This window comes from Symsagittifera roscoffensis, chromosome 7 (genome assembly GCF_963678635.1).
Source record: "Symsagittifera roscoffensis chromosome 7, txSymRosc1.1, whole genome shotgun sequence".
Lineage (NCBI taxonomy): Eukaryota > Metazoa > Xenacoelomorpha > Acoela > Convolutidae > Symsagittifera > Symsagittifera roscoffensis.
The window spans coordinates 10,121,628-10,143,427 of record NC_087068.1 but is presented as its reverse complement, the minus strand read 5'-3'; the positions used below and the strand labels follow the sequence as shown (position 1 = coordinate 10,143,427).

At 34.1% G+C, this 21,800-nt stretch overlaps 1 protein-coding gene across 1 annotated transcript; it reads left to right on the top strand.

The window, feature by feature from the left end:
- Positions 1-4,335: 4,335 nt before the first annotated feature.
- Positions 4,336-18,190, top strand: LOC134851023 (guanine nucleotide-binding protein G(i) subunit alpha-1-like). The gene is made up of 6 exons (XM_063866903.1): positions 4,336-6,086; positions 7,448-7,592; positions 8,035-8,401; positions 8,874-9,099; positions 14,455-14,655; positions 18,040-18,190. The coding sequence occupies exons 1-6, from the start codon at positions 5,940-5,942 to the stop codon at positions 18,106-18,108; spliced, it is 1,155 nt and encodes a 384-aa protein (XP_063722973.1). The 5' UTR covers positions 4,336-5,939; the 3' UTR covers positions 18,109-18,190.
- The last annotated feature ends 3,610 nt before the right edge of the window (positions 18,191-21,800 follow it).

Below are 21,800 nucleotides of genomic sequence, written 5' to 3'. Positions count from 1 at the left end.
ATCTTAATCACAACTCCGGAGTTAACTCCAAAAACGCAACTATGTAATTTAAACAAAATTCAAGTGACTTAATAACTTTCAACTGGTTTTTATAATTTTGTAGAAGATTTAGGAGCGTCAGGTTGGTTCATTGGGACACCTTATCAATCGATAAGGATAAAATTCACTTGAACTTGGAACTTTTGCCCTTTTCTTTGGCTTTTTCGGATTTCTCTGTCAGGATTAAACACATTTCTAATCGAGCAAGTAAATTATGTCGAACAATTGTGAATTGCAACTGGTCTCAAGATCGTGTTTTTCAGCAACTGAATGGCTGGTTGTTCTGATGTTCAGTCACCTCGTAAAAACTGAGCATGACAGTTCCAAATTTCATAAAATGACCGAAGGGCACAATGAGACCAATTATCACAATTTCACATTCAACACCTTTACTGGTATTTTACAAATAAGTATTTCATTGCAATTTCAGATGTTTTTTTTTGTTATCTGCTTTATTTAATTTTAAATCTCTCTAGGTTCGTTACCACTTGGCCTAGAGTTAACGTGTACATGACTGAATGTTTAAAATTGTTACATAATAGTTGTTACATAATTTCAGTAATATTTGTAAAGTTGTGATTGGTTGAATTTTTTAAATTTTGAAAGAATGATGTGTTTGACACTTTTTATGATCTTTGATCACTTTGTACAGATAGTTAAGAATTTTAAAACCTGAAGATGCACAAAAATGTGCGAAAACGTGTGTTTGCATATTCACCCTAAGACCTTAGATCCGAGCCATGGCCAGACCTACTGAGTTAAGAACAACTTTTAGTTAAAATACTGAGTTAAAACCACTTTTAGCTTCCCGAAATGTCCTGAATTGAATTATTTAACATCAAGTTCGTTTTCAGATAATGAGAAGCTAGGAGTTGAGTGAAAGGGTTAATCCATCTCCGATGGATATGATGATTTTCCTCTACTGAACAAAAACAATAATAAGATGATAATAAGTAATAGCCCTGTTTATTATAAGGGACCTCGTGGTCTGGGGATACTGAGACCCAGCCATGAGTCCACTATTTTTTCATATAATTAAGTAAATCTGCGCGGTTTGGCCGATAGCCTTGATTAGTAATGATTTTGTCGACCCGATGTTAATGGACCACACATTGAACTGGCTTTGGTAGAGACGCTTAAAAGCATGTGAAGCTGTGTTTAGATGCTAGCCACTCGTTTAAAGACCCTTCTTTATTTTCCGTCGGTATGTACTTCCGGGCGATTGGTTCAAAGCGACTGTTTTCGCGTTTTTGGTACATCTGAATACCCGCCTTAATTGCAATCAGCAATTGATCAAGAATGATTTTGTTATACGACTTTCCCGCATTTTCAGAACGGCTGTTGTGTCCTTTTTTTCTTGTTCTCTTCTTACTGATTTTCAGTTGTGGCGTGAAAATCAGGCAAAAATGGTGAAAAAAAAATGGTTCTATACGAAATTTAAAATATCCAAAAGGAAACTTTCCTTCATTATGACCGCCACGCACATCCCTTTGTTAATGTTTTCTCAATATTTAACAGCGCGGAATCATCAGTGTCATTCATTACCTTGAATTGGTTTGACTCTAAACTTCTGGTAGTTTGTATTCTATTTTTTTCATGATACAAAACTCACCCTATTATCGAATGAAACTGCAAAAAAGCGTTGCTTCTAGGTATTTTTCAGTTTTATCCATTACCCTATGACACGGTGTCTGTTTCACTCAATTTTCAAAGGCTTTAGTTGCCGCTCACACAACGGCTCTCCAGTTTTGTTCTGACTATTAAGTTAAGACTTATTTTAATCAGATAAAATACGCCCTATTAAATACATTAAGATTCTCACGGCATCTTGATCAAAACACTGGAGTTGACTCCAGTAACGCAAATTTGTAATTAAAAAAAAATTCAAGTGAATTCATAACTTTCAACTGGTTTTTATAAGTTTCGTGTTTTTCAAGCGTGTTTTCAGCTTGCCGGTTCTGATTTCAGTCACCGCGTGAAAACTGAGCATGACAGGTCCAAACTTCCTAAAATGACCGAAGGGCACAATGAAACTAATTATCACAATTTCACATTCAACACCGTTACTGATATTCACAAAAAAGTATTTCATTGCAATTTCCTTGCTGTTCCGACCGTTTGAAAAACGTGCAGGAACTTTGTATCTGGGTTTTTCATTTTTTCTTTTTTTCCCACCCAAAATCAAATACCGCAATTTATCATCGTAATGAGTCGAGTGATCTTATATAATAAATGTAAATCCGAATGCGCTATGGACACTAAGTTTAATTGAACGCAATGTTTTAGCTTTGTGGAATGCAACGTTTAAAAAATTCTTGAGGCTTAACGTTTAAGAGAAGGCCATGAATGTTCTAGAACTTCCAATTTTTCTTAAGTCTGGAATATTCTAGAATTGTTTTCGACAAAAATTCAATTCTGTAGACAAGATGAACATAATTCATTTTCAAGGCTAGACAGTGCCTGTCCTTTTTTCCGAAAGTTGCGTTCGTAGATTGTTTCATTCTGAATTGAACCAACTAAAAACAGGAACCTCCTTGCTGGAAAAACTAGCTGTTTGCAAACCGATTTGCACTATGAATTGTTTTGAAATTTTACAAAGATTCATCACTTGCATAGCTTGCTGAGAAAAATATACACGTTTCGCCGGTGAAAACTTGAGATAATTCAAAGTTTCATTGCCTCAACCGATTTGCCCCTTGATAAAACTTGAGAAATTCAAAAGTTTCAGTGCATGAATCGTGTGCTTAGAAAAGCGTTGAAATATTTCAAGTTATCTCAAAGACCAAATCGTTTTTCGAAAAGCGTAAAATTTTGAAGCAAAGTTTTCGCAAACATTTTGTAAGCAAGCTTCTTGCAAAATAATTTTAATTATTTAAAGTTTTCAGAGCTTTAATAGCTCGCTTATTTAAATTTTAACTTTTCGCAAAACAGTTCGGTCTATGAAACAACAATGAAATAATTCCAAACATCATAGCTTTAAAAGCTTGCTCTAAAAAATTAACTCTTTTCCTGAACCAATTCAGTTTATAAATTAATTTGAAATAGTTCAAAGTTCCATAGCTCTAAAAGGTTGCCAGGAAAAATTTAACTTGTCGTGAACCGATTTGGTCAACAAAATAACTTGAAGTAATGCAAAGTTATATAGCTTGAAATAATTTGATTTGAAATAATTCGAAGTTTCATAGCTTCAAAAGCTTGCTTAGAAATTTTTAAGCTTTTCGCAATCTGATTCGGGATACAAACTAACTTGAATTATTTTGAATTTTTCACCTAAAAAAACTTGCGAAGAAAAATCTAATTTTTTTTGCGAACCGATTCGATCAACCAAATTTTTTGGAAACTTCTAAATTAAATAGCTTGAATAGCCTGCTGAAAAAACTGTGAGCATGCTATCGTTTTTGCTAGCTCTTTTTTCTCTTTCAACTTCATGAAATAACTTGAAATATTCTGAAGTTTTATAACTTAACTAGCTTGCTTAGAAATACTTAACTTTGTGGCCATCAGATTGGCTTCATGCAACGATTTGAAATTGAATAGCATATAAAACTATTTTGCAAAAGATTCGATCCCATAAACGATATGAATAAGTTCATAGTTTTCTGACTTAAAATGCTTGCTCAGAAAAACTTCAACATTTCGCGAACTGATGCGGTCCATAAAAAATTTTGAAGTAATTCAAACGTCCCCAACTCGAATAGCTTGCTCAAGAACAACATAGGCTTTTCAAGAACCGGTTATCAATTAAGGTGACGCGTATCAAAGCTTAGGTCAAGTAGCTAGCATACCAAAACTTGTTTTCTTTTGCTAATCACTTTGATCTGGCAAATATCTTGAAATGGTTAAAAACTCCATCAGATGATTGGCTTCAGTAGAAAATCTTGAAATGGTTCCTATCCAGTTAAGTTTATGAACTAATATCAAAAAACCAAAGTTTCTATGGTTTTTAGTGGCTTCAAAATAAATTTCATTTTTTCGCTATCCGATTCGCTGTAGTTGGTTTCAAAGGTGTATAGCTTGAATAGCTTGCTTTAGAAAAAAGATTAGCTTTTCGTGAACCAATTTGTTCTAAAACGTTTCAAAGCATAATATTAATAGCCAGCGTTCATTCAATGAAAAACTTTGAAATAGTTCCAAGTCCCATAGCTCTAATAGTTTGATTAGAAAAATTTGAATCTTTTGCGAAATATTTCAAAGTTTCATCGCTTGAATAGCTTACTAAGAAAAAATTTTACTTTTCGCTAACTGATTCGCTCAACGAGCATTGTGAATTTTTTTTAAGTTTCCGTGCTTTAGTAGCTTGCCTAGAAAAACTTCACTTTTTTCGCAATTCTATTCGCGCTATGAAACAACTTTAAATAATTCAATGTTTCATCGCTTGAAATGAGTTCCAAGAAAAACCTAAATTTTCGCCTTCCGATTTGCTTCATGAAACATTTTGAATTAATTCAAAAATGCAGCTTGAATAGCTTGCTTAGAAAAACATCAATTTTTTGGGAACCGATTCGTTCTACGAAACCTAAAATTTTTTCAAACCGATTTACGATATGCTCATCTTGAAATTGTTCAAATTTTCTTTGCTTAGATAGCTTGATCAAAACAATTTTTTTTCGAGTCAATTGATTACTGGAGGCCGGCTTGCTAGTATATATTATAGCCCTCTCAGTCTTGAACAGAACGACATTAAAAAGGTTGCAAGAAATAGTCCCAGCCAAACAGGTTTAAACTTTTTGATTTGAAGTCTAAATTCGAGCGAATATTGCGAGGGAGCAGTCTTACAATAGCTTATTGATGCTTAATTTAGGCCGTAAAAACTTAGTTGTTTTTGGAGTTTTTTAGTGCCATTTGGGAGTTAAAAACTTCAAATTCAATAAATGCCTGCGAAAATTTCTTCTTGATTTGGGTTTTTTTAGTTTTTTTCCTGCAAAAACTGTTGTCCAGTTTGCCTAGTTTACAATGTCTATCAAATATTCCTGAGTTTCAATTTTTCGTTCAGATTCTTTTATTAGACCACGCAGAAAGATTGATACTAATTTGGAATGAAAACTTTGTTTGTGTTTTTAAGACCATGGCTTAAACATTCTGTGCTACTTGTTCAGTAACCGGGTATCCTTGTTTTTTCAATATGTATGAATTTGAATTCGTTTTAATGGTTGGATTTTCATTTGCCTGCTCAAGTTTTGTCGGCTGACTTTGCTGCATCGCGGTTTTTTCTTGTGCTGTAAGCAATTTTCATGATAGCTGCAAGTGTTGTTCATTGTAGTTTCAGGGGGATTTTTCGGCCCCTCAAAGATGTTAATCTTATAATTTTTTATAATTTTGTTTCCGGCTCAAATGCGAACAGAATGCTCGGCGCGAACTGAAGATCGGGATATTCCGTTCGAGCTGCACAATATCCGGTGTATCGCTGGTATAAAGTTTTATGACTGGTTCTTAGGCCAAGTTAAATTGGATTGTTTTTCACAATTAGCAATTTTTTGAAAATGGTTGTTTTCAGGGAATGATTAATTTCAATTTTTGGGGCATGTAAATTTTTCCATAATTTGTATTTTAAGTAAAGTTTTCATGGATGAGCTAGTTACTTGTCCTAGCTTAGGCAAGCAAATTAGGTTTCAATTAAACGATCGTCTGGTATTATTCTAAAATCTGAGTAGACATGAGTTGAAAGAAAGAGCTTTCGGTCAATACGATGTCACCGAACGTCTGTTTGATCGTGTCGAAAATCGTATGTAAAGATGTATGACGGCTTGAATGGTCGAAATGCATGTCGCTGGGTTTAATACATTGGGTTGTTAGCTCAGAACTAACAATTCATTTCTAGACCTTAATACCGATTCGATGTGAAGTTTTATGTTCAATTTGCTGAAATAAATCAAAGTTGAATATAAATTATATTGACCAAAATGTGCCTTCGAGATTTGTTTCCTTGTTTGGGTAGAGAAAATGATATTGACAGAGGAATTAAAGATCAGGAGGAGAGAATGCGAAGGACGATTTCGATCCTGCTATTGGGAACAGCGGAATGCGGGAAGTCTACTGTGCTCAAACAGGTAATTAAATTAAATTAATATAAGGGGTAATTATATGATAATGGCTTAAATTATATGGCGAAACAGGGCTCTACCTTACGACATCCAGTTTCGATCGATTAGCCCTAAATTGTTTCTAAAGGTGGCATCGGTGTCAATATACTTAATTTTGAGGGGAGTGCTTGCCCAGAAAACGCGGGGAAAACGGTCTATTTAGCAAATGAAAACGTTAGAAGAACTAAACACGATTTTTTGGTCGACATTTTTCAAGATGTGCTGAAGGCGGCGTCTTTTTCTTTTCTCAAAATTTCGACTTCATGAATATTCTTGGCAAAAATGTCTGAAATTTTTTCGGTAGAGCTCGAAAAATCATCTTGGTCGACCTAAAATTTTGAAAAGTTTGCCGTCTTCGTTCTCGCGAAAGTTCTGGACCGACCCTGCCTTATAGTAACCTGTTAATCTTTGAGTGATAGTTTTATTTAGCTTGGAATGCGTTTGATGCAAAGTGTTTTTGACGCGAGATTCAGTTGATTTTTTCCGACGAAGATGTTCAACTATCAGAGCAAAACGCATAGCATGCTCAAAGGCGCCTTGAAAGAACCATTGATCTATCAAATTCGAAACATCAACCGAAATTTATAGATATTATCTTCAGTAAGCGTTCGCGTGTACTGGTAGCGTGGTAGCAACAGCAACGAAAGCGTTTCAGAGGTTAGCTCAAAGCGTAACCAGACACGCCAAGAAAGCTAGCTACCAGAGACAAAAAATTATATTAAAGTTTCTATCAGCGTTGCACTCCTTTAGAGTGCCATTTTTGTTCTTAAGGTTTCAAGTCGCTTAAAGAGCTCGTTTTTTCAATATTATAAGCTGTAGAGCTAGTAGTGGAACGACGAATACGATGTGTAATTTTAGCGCTGAAACTTAGAATGTTCAACTCTGACAATATTTTTGATGTGCTTTAATGCATATAAAATATTGGTATTGCTTTATCCAGCTTGTGTTTTGGCTGTTGTTCCACTGGAGGTCCCAGTTTAAAATGGAGAAGATTCGAAGGGCCAGAGTTTTTTTTATGACGAGTTCTCTATTGCAGGAAATTGCCCCCTCCTCGCAAAAAGGGACATATTTGTTGACACAGGTTTCTACCTGACAAGTAGTTAAACTTTTATAAAAGCGCGTAGGAGAGTTTGCGTAAGAAACGCGAAGTTTTGATCAAACGAAATTTGTTTTCTATCAAAAATTCACCAGTGAGAATATTTTGAAAATTAAGGGCTTTTCAGTGTTTTAGGTGAGCTCGGAAAATCAAATAGGTCGACCCAAAACAAAATCGACAATTTTCATCCTGGAGTGGGCTACAAATCAATAACCATTAGCCTTTGTTTCAGATGGAGCGTAAATATAATAGAGCGGCGTTTGAAGAGCAGCGAAAAATATGTGCAAAAGTGGCTAAGTTGAACTTGATCATGGCCACGTGGCAATTGTTGGATGCCAGAGATGCTTTTGGATACTCGTCAGATGATCCAGCTTTAGGTATATTAATACTAAAGAGATGAAAACATTAGGAAATAAAGTGAATTTTACTGCTTCAGATCGTATTTTCTGGAGGAAAATCTTGTAATTTATTCTCGCTCCTTGTTCGATTTTTGAAGTTCGAAGTTTCTCATCTTTTGAAGCTCTATTCTCAATTAATTGTTCCAGGGTGAAGTTGAATTGCTTTAAGATAGTGGATTAAGTTTTCAGACTTTTTGGTGATATTGGGTCTGCCTGCTATGTTCACGTCCTTGCTAAAATTGCTCAATATTTGATCAATAGATTCATTTATCAAAAGCAATCTGAAGAGTTATGAAATTTGAAGCTTAAAACAATTAAATCAATATAAACATTTTAATATCCAAAGTTTTAGTTTGCTGCAGATTAAGCTTGCGCAATTTGTGCTGCTAGAATTGGGCAAATAAGAGTTGTCTTGTTTCAGAGAACAGATTCAGAGACAAAACAGAGTTTTTATCTCCATCGCGATGCAACGTGCACACACCTCCTAGAAGCGAAGACGAAGACAAGGCAGCCGAACTGTATCCGAGAATCGCCCAGGAGATCAAAACCATCTGGCAAAATGCCTCAATAGTCGCAACACTAGATCGCAAATCCGAGTTCTACATGCTAGACTCGGCACAGTACTTTATGAGTCGAATTGACGATGTTAAGTCGCCGAATTACAACCCAACTGATGAAGATGTGTTGAAAGCACGTAAACAAACTTCTGGAATTGTGGATGTGAAGATAGATGCGAAGCTGGCAAGGGATAAGGTCATTTTCCAAATCACAGATGTCGGAGGGCAAAGGTAGGAGATACAATACAATGAGTTCCACTGTCTATTAGTTAGCATTAGTGCTTTGAAATGTGGACAGGAAAAAGAGACAAGATTGTTGGCAATATCTCAACGTTTTATTTTTTGGCTTAATCCTAAGCAATATGTACTTTTGTAATATTTTTTTGTGGGGAATCTTCATAAAACGGACACGTTTGATCTTGCGAAACGAACCGAAAATAGTCGGAGGAAAGTTATCGCTTCTGTTCTAAATAATTGCTAATTTACCTAACATATAATTTGTTCTGCATTTAATCGTAGGCTACTATCATCGTTTATCCGAAGCTACCGTGTTGCAATTTTCTGCAATGATGTTTATGTGTCTAGCATAAGATATCGGTATCTAATGGTAATGTTCGTTTGATAAAATGAGGAGTAAACCAAGCGTGCATCTAGACCACGACATCTGTTCTAATATGGTGAAAAAGGCTTTGTGTGTATTCAGATACGAGAGAAAGTACTGGAGTCGTGTGATGAGTGGGGTTGAGACGACCTCCATCTTGTACATCTTCTCTCTAAGCGACTACAACTTAGATGTGCTTGAGATGCTGCCAGAGAGAAAGAGGAACAGGATGATTGAGAATACACAAGTGTTCAACTCAGTCATCAACAAAGACGAGTTCAGAAACAAGAATGTCATCGTGTTCCTGAACAAAACCGATATTTTCATTGTAAGTTGGCAATAGCCTGTTTGTTTTCACAAGGTATGAGCTGTAGAAGAAGAAGAAGAATTTATTTCTCCATATAGTTGATAATACAAGCATCAATTTATTTAAATAATTAAATCAACAAAGTGGAGGGAATAGACCAAAGGCGCAGTATGTGCCTACTTGACGTCTACCCGTTGAACAAATTAGGATTGCAACTAAGTAATAAAGATAAATTTATATTCGAATAAAAATAGGATTGTGGGGAAAAATTTATTTTTCCCTAATATTAAGCTCCCATTAAGGAATAGTTATTACATCTAGTACTGTCATTTCGGCCAATTCATATTCCATCTGACGATTTAAGATTATGAGAAAACATATATAAAAAAAATTTTTTTTCATTTTTTGAAAATTTTCTAAAAAATGCGATTTCTCCAAAACTACAAGGATTTGGAGGGTCATATTTTCAGCATAGAATCGCAACCCTAGAATGGTTGTTTGATAGCATTTAGCCAGCGGGTACAATTTTTTAAAAGTAAAAAAAAATTCAAAGAAATATGTTTTGCACCAACTCGTAATTGCCACAAATGAAATTATCTTTAAACTTATGGACGAAACTGTATTCTTCAATTTTTGACATCAATCCAATATTTTCAGGTAAGAGCTTATTTATACTCATAATATTCAATAACTTTGAACCCCTATTAGTCAAAGAACATGATTTTACCTTATTCTTACAGAATCATGGAACAAATGTTCGACCTTCTGAAATTCGCGTATTATAGGCAAAATTTTTTAAAAGTAAAGAAAGAATTGAGAAAACAAGTTGGATGTTCTTGATTTAGTGATCGTAAGCAAAACCTCGTCAAATCGTACACATATAGCTCATGAACTGTCAGTATTTTATTATCAGAAAAGAATTTAGTAATGGTATCAAATTTCCTTTTGAAGCAGATCATGCGAACAATTTTTCGTTGCATATTCAAAATTGGGTTTAAAAAAGAAAAACGCGTGCCGCCGTAGACGAGCAAGCCATATTGTATTATTGGCTTGATATTCGACATATAGTATTTCAGTAGGATGGATCTTGGTACATAATGTCTCATTTTTGATATTACACCACAGTGACGACCTAGTTTTGATTGAACATTCTGTATATGGTGAAAAAATTTAAGCTTATCATCTACAATGACACCTAGGTATTTGCAAAAAGGTTTCGGCTGAAAAGTAAAATCAAGTATATCAAAAGAAAGAAAGATTGGAAGCACTTCTATCCTTAGTAAAATTAATTAAAGTAGTTTTATCTGAGTTTAAGGTTAATTTATTTGAGCAAAGCCAGGAAGAAAATTTGGTCAAATCTAACTGGTATTCTTCATAGATAGATGTTTGACATGATATGTTTGTATCATCTGCAAATAGAAACACATTTGAATTGCAAACTGCGTGCTGTATGTCGTTAATATAAACAAGAAACAAGAGGGCCTAAAACAGAGCCTTGCGGTATTCCCGTGTTCACTTGCAACCAATCAGAAGAACAGTTGTTTACATGTAAACATTGATACCTATTGGATAGATAGCTTTCGAACCATTTGTAGCAATTTTCACGTACTCCATAGCATTCTAATTTCCTCAAAAGAATTTTATGGTCCCGCGTATCAAATGCCTTTTTTAAATCAATGAAGAAGCTACATTTAATGTTTCTATCAACACCTAGTCTTAATCTTTCAGTCAATTCAGCTAATGCATCAACTGTGGCAAACTTCTTTCTGAACCCAAACTGACGATGATACAGTAATTCGAACTTTTCAAGATAGTTGTACAATCGAGAGTGCATGATTTTTTCAATAACTTTGCTGCAGCTACTTAGAAGTGATATTGGACGGTAATTGCTCATAATTATTCTGCTATCAGCTTTATGAAGTGGTAAAACCCGAGCATACTTGAGGCTTTGAGGAAACATACCGGAGCAAAATGAGAGATTAGTTAAATATGTTAAATAAGGTGCTAACACATACCTGCTTTTAACTAAAAAAAGGTTACTAATTTCATCGATGCCACAAGTATGCTCGGGCTTCAGATGCTCTATCACATCAATTATCTCACAAACTGTACAATTAAAGAGATACATAGATTGGCTTACGTCTTCTATTTTAATCACTGGCCCCACGTGGTCAATTTTGCTTGCTAACTTGGTTCCTACTGAAGCGAAATAATCATTAAAAGCGTTAGACATTAGAACGGGGTCAGATAATTTATTGTTATTGATTAAGAGAGCTGAAATTTTTGATGATTTTGCGGTCTTGCCATTTATTTCATTTAAAACTTTAAATACTTGTCTCGAGTCTCCAATACATTTATTAAATTTTTGATAGTAATGATTTTTTTTTTGCGACTCTTATAAGTTTTTAGACTTTTTGACGTTGGTTAAGAAAGTTAACTTTTTTCAGAGAATTCAATTTGTCTGACTTCCACAATTTGTATAAGCGATTTCTTTTTATAAACGAATTCTTCAAGCCTTTAGCGAACCAAGGAGCATTAATTTTGTTTTTGTGTATCATATTACGTAATGGTGCAAAAAGATTTAGAGATTTCCTTAAGCTGTGATTGAACTTTTTGTATGTAAGGTCTATGTTATTATCGTTGATCAGGTTTGCATCTTCTAAGTTTTGTTTCAAACTTAACAAAAAATTCTTCATTTTATTTTCTTTTGTTAAGAACGACAATTTCACGATATGAATAACTTGATAAATCACCTTTAAAGCCAAAATTAAATTTCAATATTATAGGATAATGATCAGAAAATGGTCTGTACAAGTTTCAGATGTGTCACTAATTCGAGTTGCAGATTTACTCAATAACTTTGCTGCAGCTACTTAGAAGTGATATTGGACGGTAATTGCTCATAATTATTCTGCTATCAGCTTTATGAAGTGGTAAAACCCGAGCATACTTGAGGCTTTGAGGAAACATACCGGAGCAAAATGAGAGATTAGTTAAATATGTTAAATAAGGTGCTAACACATACCTGCTTTTAACTAAAAAAAGGTTACTAATTTCATCGATGCCACAAGTATGCTCGGGCTTCAGATGCTCTATCACATCAATTATCTCACAAACTGTACAATTAAAGAGATACATAGATTGGCTTACGTCTTCTATTTTAATCACTGGCCCCACGTGGTCAATTTTGCTTGCTAACTTGGTTCCTACTGAAGCGAAATAATCATTAAAAGCGTTAGACATTAGAACGGGGTCAGATAATTTATTGTTATTGATTAAGAGAGCTGAAATTTTTGATGATTTTGCGGTCTTGCCATTTATTTCATTTAAAACTTTAAATACTTGTCTCGAGTCTCCAATACATTTATTAAATTTTTGATAGTAATGATTTTTTTTTTGCGACTCTTATAAGTTTTTAGACTTTTTGACGTTGGTTAAGAAAGTTAACTTTTTTCAGAGAATTCAATTTGTCTGACTTCCACAATTTGTATAAGCGATTTCTTTTTATAAACGAATTCTTCAAGCCTTTAGCGAACCAAGGAGCATTAATTTTGTTTTTGTGTATCATATTACGTAATGGTGCAAAAAGATTTAGAGATTTCCTTAAGCTGTGATTGAACTTTTTGTATGTAAGGTCTATGTTATTATCGTTGATCAGGTTTGCATCTTCTAAGTTTTGTTTCAAACTTAACAAAAAATTCTTCATTTTATTTTCTTTTGTTAAGAACGACAATTTCACGATATGAATAACTTGATAAATCACCTTTAAAGCCAAAATTAAATTTCAATATTATAGGATAATGATCAGAAAATGGTCTGTACAAGTTTCAGATGTGTCACTAATTCGAGTTGCAGATTTACTCAAAAGTTCGAACCCATTTGCTGTTATTGTGTTCAGATATGATTGCTGTAACTTATTTTTCTGTAGTGTATCGATGTTGATATCGCCCGTTAGAATTATCGGTACTTTGTACTGAGCAAGACGCTCTAGTTCCTTATCGAGCTCATCGACAAATTTTACTTTGTCATATCGTGGGGGTACATATGCCAGCACAACTATAAATTGTTTACCACTAACTTCAACAAGGATTGATAAGGATTCTGGAATGCCACTCTCAAGCTGTTCTAATAAGTTAACCTTATCGCCTAGCTGTATCATAATTCCCCCACCTCTAGTTTTTCCTAGCTGTGGGAGGGAATGCGGTCATTTTAGGTCGATGAACATATATTTGCGAGCGTAGATGCATACTGTTTTTACGCTTGCGATCAGCTTTGTGTTATTAAGATTCTTTTTTCTAACCAAACTCGCAAATAGAAGAGTTCATTAAAAGTATTCACTGATTTGGAAATTTCACTTTCATTTGAAATTGCATAGCATCTGTTCTCTGCTTTATTTGTGACTGAGTGGCTTATGGTACTTTTAGCTTAATGATTAGGTTGTGAAATCCCTATTTTCTAGGTCGCAGGTTCCAATCTAAATTTAACGATTATTTCTATAAAAGTAATGCACGTAGTGAAGACTCTTAAATATATCTTGCTGATTTTTTTTGTTTTTTTTCCAGTAAAAAGTCTAAAAATATTGACGCAATTAGGTATAATGCACTTTTCGAGTTCAATTGAAATTCATCTGCTGAAAGTGACGTAAATAGCACTCTCCAAATATGAACGAGGAAATGGCGCGAAAAAACGTGAACGATTTCTAGTTTCGAAAGTGTGAAATTATTTTTAAGATTTCCCAGCGGAATAAAATTTTTACTTATTGATCCTGTTTTCTCAAGTTGGGTTCATGTTATCAAAAAAGCGCCAATCATAAATTGTTCTAGAAATTCAAACAGCTTAAAGGACATCTATTTTTTTCTTTGAAATTCGGAAGTTGAGATTTTTTCAAGAAAGTCAGTGTTTTTTTAATGTTTACTTGCGTTCATTACTCTTTTCCAATCTTCGATTGGCTATGTTTTTTGTATTATTGCACTCTAAAGAGCTGCTTTTTGCTGTGTTCTCGCAAGTGTGTGCGAAGCGAGCTTCGCCTCTGTGTAATAATAATATTGTCTCTTAGTACAAATAATATCTTAGTAATAATATAACTCGCCTCTCAGTAATAATATCAGTTTCTTTTTCACATAAATTTCGATAAGCAAAGTAAATAAATACTGAAAAAATCTCAATTTTTTCTCGGCGATTTAATTTGATTACCTCAAAGAATTTTGCAATTGTGTTTTGACCGTTATCTTAGATTGGGGAGGGACTATGGCGTAGGCTGCGTTTTTTTCTAGCCCTTTTATTCTGACTACCACGAAAAATCTAACCGAGCTCACATACTTAGTCAACAAAAACTGGTAACCGAACATATGGAAAAATTATCTTGATTGGGTTTAGGAAAAACTGAAGCATGTACCTCTAACTGTGTGCTATTCGGACTACCCTGAGAATAACAGAGACCCCTCCGCGGCTATGGACTTCATAGAGGGGCAGATCAGAAGTCAGGACAGATCGGCTACTGCTGTTAATGAAGATGGCTCACCTGTGCGAGAGATAGTGTTCCACCGCACCCACGCAACAGACCCAGAGGCCTTCCAGGTGAGACTCACAGCTCTCTTTAAAGTGCAGCAGTTTTGAAAGTCCTTTTCATATCAGGTAATACGTTCCTTGATAATGTAAAATGTAGAGGCGGGTGGGATGGGTAGCAATCACTAGTTCAGCCTTTTAAAGTATGCTCCATTTTGCATTTTTCCGACCAACCCAGCATTGGAACTCAGTGGCCACGAATATACGACAGGTTGTGTCACGTAACACATATAGATCTTTTTAGTCGCGTATCGATTTCAAAACTTTTATCGATAGGGAGAAAAATTGTAGCAATTATGTTCTGCTTGATTCATTGAAAATATAGATAAATTGGTATAATTGTTGTTACGAAGAGTCGATGGACGTAGTTCAGACTCTTATACAGATCGCGATGATTTTTGTTTTCAGGAAAAGTCTTAAATTTTGTTCAGTCTGAAATATACTTCTTCGCTTTCTGATTTTTTAAGTTCAGTTCAATTCGTCTGTTAAAAGGTAGGCAAACTCCACAATCGAACAGCAAAAGTGTAGAAGTCTTGAAAAAGGCAATCGATTTCTAGTTTCGAAAGTGGAGTTTAATTTTTAGATTTCCAGCGGAATAATAACTTTACCTATTGACCCAGTTTTCTCAAGTTGGGTTAATCGTATCAAAAAAGAGCCAATCGTAAATTGCTCTAGAAGTTCAAAGAGCTCAAAGGGCATCTATTTTTTTCTTTGAAAGATGAGATTTTTTTAAACAAAATCAGTGTTTTTTTTTCTGTTTACTTGCGTTCATTACACTTTTCCAGCTGTCAGTTGGCTATGTTTCACTTAGAAAATTGGAAATTTTCGAAAAACTAGTCATTTTTTTGTTTCCTTGCGTTCATTGACTCATTACAACAGCATTTGGCTTTTCAACAGGGATTGGAATTTTGGGCAATAATGGTTTTAGGGCAAATATTCGATGTGGGACATTCGCTTTATCAAATATCCGAACTTATTGCACTTTCGATCTGCTCATGGTGTTATAAGGAACCTTCTTTTTTTCTAACCTAACTAGCAAATAAGTGTTCAGTAAAAGTGTTCACTTATTTGGAAATTTTACTGTATTATTGGAAATTGCACAGCATCTGTTCTCTGCTTCATTTATGACTGATTGGTTAATGGTACCTATTAAGCTTCCGTGGTTTAGCGGTTAGTGTGGGAGACTCTTAAACTCTAGGTTGCAGGTTCGAATCTCAGATTAAGATGAATTTTTGCTAATTCGAGGATTCTTTATTTTTAGATCTGGTTTTTATCGTGTTCTCGCTAATCACAACACGTTGGCACGACTGCGGTGGTCTTTTTTGCAATTCGGCTAAAAGCATCTTATTAGTAAACGGTAGAAATCGGATCTTTGCCTAACTTTTTAAAAATGTCGGATGTTCGCATTAGTAAAGCAGTTCTTCGGAAGCTTGGACGGTACGCTGGAAATGTATTGGAATGGATCCCTCACTTTCATTATATTTATAGTAAATCTTTTAATTTTAATCAGTTTTGGAGCTGATTTCAAATCATAACAAGTAGCACAGCATGTTCCGACCATGGTCTTAAAAAATACAAATTTTTTCAAAGTAGTGTAGTTTTTGCGCGTGGTGTGATGAAGTTTGAACAAAAAAAAGAACTTGGGCATTTTCGACATTCATAGTAGAAAACAGTTGCTGTAGAAACATCACTAGAAAAACGAAAAAAAAAAATAAAAAAATTTTCAATTTTGTAGAAAGTTTTGAATTTTGTAATTTTTGATTCCCAAATTGTCGCTAAACAACTCCAAAACTAGCTTTACTCGTGTGAAAGTAAGTTTTCATGGCTTAAACTAAGCATAAATAAGCTTTATAAGCCTGCTTAGCCTCACCTTAGTAGCTTGAAAGTAGACCAAATATCAAAAGTTTCAAAGTGGTTTTTCTCGACACCGAGAAAAAACTTTAATGTTATGATTATGACTGAAAGGGCTTTAATGTGACATATCACTCGAACTATTGCGATAATTTTTTGTGGTACTTGCTTTTGCGTGGAAATTTAAAAAAAGAAAAAGAAAAAACTAAAGCACACCCTAATACAAAGTTCCTCCACTTTTTCAAATGTACGGAACAAAAAGTATTTTTTGCGTTTGTTTTTGAAAAAGTCTTGCTTTTGAAATTTTTAAACTATGAAGTTCTTTCAAAAACGGTGTGCGTGTCTTTTTCATTTAGCAGTTTATTTTCTAGCAAATCGCTACTTTTTAATGAAGAAGCCGTATTAAAGTTCGATTTTCGAACAGCCAATAACACAATGGTTTTTTTATTGACAAAAAAAGCTGCCAAAAGCTACTTCATATTCAGTAAAGGGCAAATAGAACAATCAGTAAATTGTTGTCTAACGAGTAGTTCTGTTTTTACTAGTGGCGGAAACAGTTATCGTTTCAAATAATTTAGATCTTGTTGCTGCTACTTTTTTACTCTAGCTTTTTCACGCTATTGGTTACTTTTTTTCGTCGAATAATAAACAGCATAAGCTATCGGCTTTCCTGGCCTGTATTTCTCATACACCAAATTGTGGTTATCACGACAAGTTTGATGTTAAATTTTGAATTTATGAACTATGATGGATTTCGAGTAACGCTACATCTTTACAGTTTTAATTCGAAAGCATCTTAAACCAGTTGTTTGAAATTGAGCAGTTCTATAGTTTTTTGAAGTGCAATTTCATCTCGCTTAAGACTTTTTCCCGTAAACAATTTTTCTTACTAATCTGTATGAAGTTATAGGTTGCTTTATTAGTGAACTTCAGCTACTTCGAAACTTTTTCCCACTTCGCCCAGTGGTAATGCGCAAATTTTATTTAAAATGCTATTGTTTTTGATTACTCCTGTATTTTATAAATTTTGTAGCACTGACGTTGTATATTATCCTTGCTTTTCCATTTTTTTTGCTTGAAAGCTTTATTCGGCCTGAATGGTTTCTGTTCAAGTTTGATGGGCTTAGTTACTTTGTTTGTGTCACTTCAAAGGCGAAAAATGATTGATTTTTTAAAACATTAATGTAGTTTTGATTGCAAGATTTCCAAGTTTTCAAACTCAATGGGCGTCTACCTACTTGATGTCGGCTGTGTTTTTCGAATTATTTTCTTAAATGGAATTTATTTTTACAATTTTTTGTTCGATTTTGTTATTTCAGTCTCATTGCCTATTCGCTAGCTTGCATAGTGATGCGAAGCTCCGCTTGGACTCTGTGTTCAACAAGTGTCAATTCTTGGGTTCGAAAGAGAATTTGTATCATATAATTCGTACTAAAAATTTTGAAAGTTTAAACAATTTTTTTTTTCTGTCACCCGGGTTCAGTAATGCTTTTCCAACAGTCTTCCACTATTTTAGATTCATTTATAATATCAATATTGTTTCAGGTTATTGTGGAAACAGTGCTGGCAAATATCCAGGCGGAAAATTTGAAGTCAGCTGGGTTGCTTTACTAGCTTATTGTAATCGCTTAACTCTTAATTTATTTGTCAATCTATTAACTAAAATTGATGATTCACTAAAAAAAATTCAAGTGTATGTTAGTTTTTATAAATTATGCGTCGGATTGGTATAATCGTTGGTATTTTGACGAATTTGGTTGCTTCATGAGATTGAGTTGAAGATTTACTAGATTACTAGTTACTAGATATTTCGAATTGCTATAGAATCAGCTTCAAAGTAGGACTTGGTTTGTAAAATCGCCATAAAGTTGCTGAATATTACAACTTGATCTCATAAAATTGAAACAGGAAGCCCCATTTATACTTTCGGAGCCTGTTGGAAAGCTTAATGTGCCTACCATTAGGCCCCAGCGAAATTGTTAGCCCATCTAACCCCCTCAAGGTAAAATATAGCCACCCAATAGTAACACAATCTCTGTTGTGGACCATAATTTTTATTTCACCAGGCTATTATGGCGAAGACCATTTCCAAGCAGCAAATTAATTGCAATTATGAGTTTAGGTCCGGGGTGGCCTTCTCAGGTACACCGTCTGTTCGTCACGCTATCTTATTTTCGGCCGGATAGATTCGTGCAACTTCTTAGTTTAATACCGATCCTAATCTTACTCTTATAATTCCTAGTCTCAATAGATCTAGTATATTCTGCTATTTTGCGAAGTTAGAGGACAGAAAGAGGTAACTGATTTCTAAGCTGAATTACATTTTCTCTGGCTGAAACTATTCATAGTTTCAGCTTTACAATTTATCATAAATTTTACTAATGGATCATGATTGGTTAGCTCTAAATAATTTTCACTCATAAATATCAAAGTATATCAGAAATATTCGTTTTGAACTGGTTCCAATAAAGTTAAATCAAAAGTCAAACCGCGGACAACCAAATTTGAGCACGAAAAACTTTTAAGTTTGCTGGAAGCCACAAGACTAAATATATGATATTTCACTTCGTTCATCAACACTGTAATACTTGATATCGAGGCGATTGAGACTGTGGACTTCTCGAGGCATGCTAAAATTGGAGTTCATTGACAGTTTTCCAATTGTTGGTTATATTCTGTAATCGGGAACAAGACTTTTTTAAGTGGCAATGAACGCGGCGAAGACATTTAAGTAGTTCGTGATGTTTTTGAAAATGTCTCAAAATTTGATCACGCTAAAATAGTACTTAGGGCGGTTTGAATTATGTTTTCTTTTGAAATTCAATTCATCTTCATTTGCTTCGAGGAAGTCAGTTCACCCCCTCGGGTTAAAATTAAAGGAAATGGTCAGAAATAACGTGAATGATTTTAAGGTTCGAAAATGGATTTGGTTGTTAAGAGTAACGAACTTAGTGAAGACTCTTATATAGGTCTTGCTAGTTTTTTTGTTTTTTTTTTCAGGAAAAAAGTCTTAAGATGTGCATAAAATCTCTAATAACTACAGACTTGCATTCACACATATTCATGCATTTTTTACTACATTTGGGTATATTTGCACTTTTTGAGGTCAATGAAAATGCATCTGCTGAAAGTTACGTCAATAGCACTCTCCAAATTCAAACGTGAAAAATAGCGCAAAAAATTGTGAACGATTTCTAGTTTCGAAAGTGGAATTTAATTTTATATTTCAAGCGGAATAAAAACTTTACCTATTGATACAGTTTTCTCAAGTTGGGTTCATGTTATCAAAAAAGCGCCAGTCATAAATTGTTCTAGAAATTCAAACAGCTTAAAGGGTGTCTATTTTTCTCTTCGAAATTCGAAAGTTGTTTTTTCAACACAGTGTTTTTTTTTCTGTTTACTTGCTTTCATTATTTTTTTCAATCTTCGATTGGCTATGTTTGAAATTTCCCCATAGAATAATATAAATACAAATTTATCCTATTTTCTTTAATTGGACTAGTTCTATGAAAAAAAAAATGTTTATAGAGTTTCAACGTGTTAGGCTTTGTTTCTTCGAAGTCAAAAGTTTCAAAAAGAAGCCAATAAGTTTTGGTTTTACTTCTTTTTTTCACACTTTTCAACTCTTGTTTGGCTAGGTTTTCTGTCGTTAACTCTGTCTAATTTGCAAGGTCGGAGTTTAGTAATAAGAAGTTCTCTTATTTTGAGTGATCTCAGTATATTTCCTTCTGATTTGTATTGCACCTAAGCTTTATCAGCGATTGCTTTGTATAGTAACTTTTGGTTTTAGGATTTTGAAACTAAAATTGTCCAGTTTAATGGGCGTCCGGCGTTTTTGTCGGATTTTAGATTCGCACAAAAAAGAGCAAAAGTAATTTAGTTTAAAACATGTAAAAGTCTCCCTGTTTTGCGCTTTTCTTGAAGGAATAAAACATTTGATTACACTTTTTTCAGTTTCAACGAATAGTTACAAAGCCTAAATTTGTTTTTCGTTATGGCCCTTAATAGTTTTAGAGCTCCGTAAGTTTCACACCAATAACCTTGTTTGGGTTTTCTACTATTCATTTTTTGCAAGTATACGTTTTGTTCTTCACAGAGTGAACAGTTTTTTTCTCATCCAATTTTTTTCGTTAAGTCATTTTGAAACTTCAATTTTGAAAGAAAAAAGAATATTTTGTTCAGTTTTCGATAATTCACAAGCTTGTAAAAGCTTTTTATTTCTCTTTGTTTTTTTTTTGTTTTATTTATTCACGTTGCCTTCTAATTTTTTGAGAGATTAAATAGAATACATCTGTTTTTTTCTCCGATTTGATTGAAAAAAAAATTAGCTTGAAAGCAACTTTTTTTTGTTACCGACAAATAATGATTTTCTAGAATGTTGGTACGGTCCAAAGTATAGGCGTTAGACAACAAATTCACCTGAAAAACAACATAAACTAACCTAGATTTCAATGCAATCTTAAAAGCAAACACTGTAGCTAGTTGATTTAGATAGATGTTAAAACACAATTAGAAGAAAATTATCAGCCGATATTGAATCACCTTTTTAAAGCATTTAGCCTTGTTATCGCTCGATTTAAAGGCAAGCTTGTTGGGTAACAATTTTTGGTCAAAGGTCTAAATCGTTCAGTTACCCGCCGAAATGCCTTAACTTTGTTTCGCTTGCTATCAAGTTCACAGGCTAGATCAGACCCGTCTTTTTGTCATTAGCCCGTGTGGGTTTTGGGTTTAGATTCTTGTCAAGTTTGATACCCGTCGTTTGCAACTGAAAAAAAATAGAAAATTTTTTTTTGGTTTTTTGTGTATTTACACAAGCGGATTTAAGTGAGAGTTAGTGTTAGTCTACGACTAATCTTTTTTTTTCTTGACTAAATCGCAAATATTGGTGCTAATTTTGGGGCACTTTTACGGCTTTTTGATAGCAATAGCAGTGAAATTCGAATCGTAATAACTTAACGCAGCTGATACATTTTAAATTAATCAAATGAACCGATAAAAGGTATCTTGTAATTTTTTAAAAATGCATAATTTATACATGATGAGGTTTTATGCTTTCCAATTTATTACTAATTTAGTGCGGATGCCTTCTGTTTGTTAAATTCCAAATTATAAGTTGCGAAATTGCGTCTATTTGTATTTGGTGCCACTTTTGCTGCATTGCATTCGCAATTTGTTAGAATATGTAGCTGTTTTATTTGTGATGAGTGTTTGCCGATTGTTAAGCGTTCGTTGCCGAGGGCACAGGGTGTGAGACTCAAATTTTCGAGGTCGCAGGTTCGAAGCCCATACACAGCAAAGTTTTAGTA

What these genes read in the sequence shown, in the direction of transcription:
- LOC134851023 (XM_063866903.1), top strand. Translation starts at nt 5,940, where the DNA reads ATGTGCCTTCGAGATTTGTTTCCTTGTTTGGGTAGAGAAAATGATATT. An exon ending in ACAGATGTCGGAGGGCAAAG is followed by an intron (nt 8,402 to 8,873) that starts GTAGGAGATACA and finishes GTGTGTATTCAG; the next exon opens with ATACGAGAGAAAGTACTGGA. An exon ending in ACAAAACCGATATTTTCATT is followed by an intron (nt 9,100 to 14,454) that starts GTAAGTTGGCAA and finishes GATTGGGTTTAG; the next exon opens with GAAAAACTGAAGCATGTACC.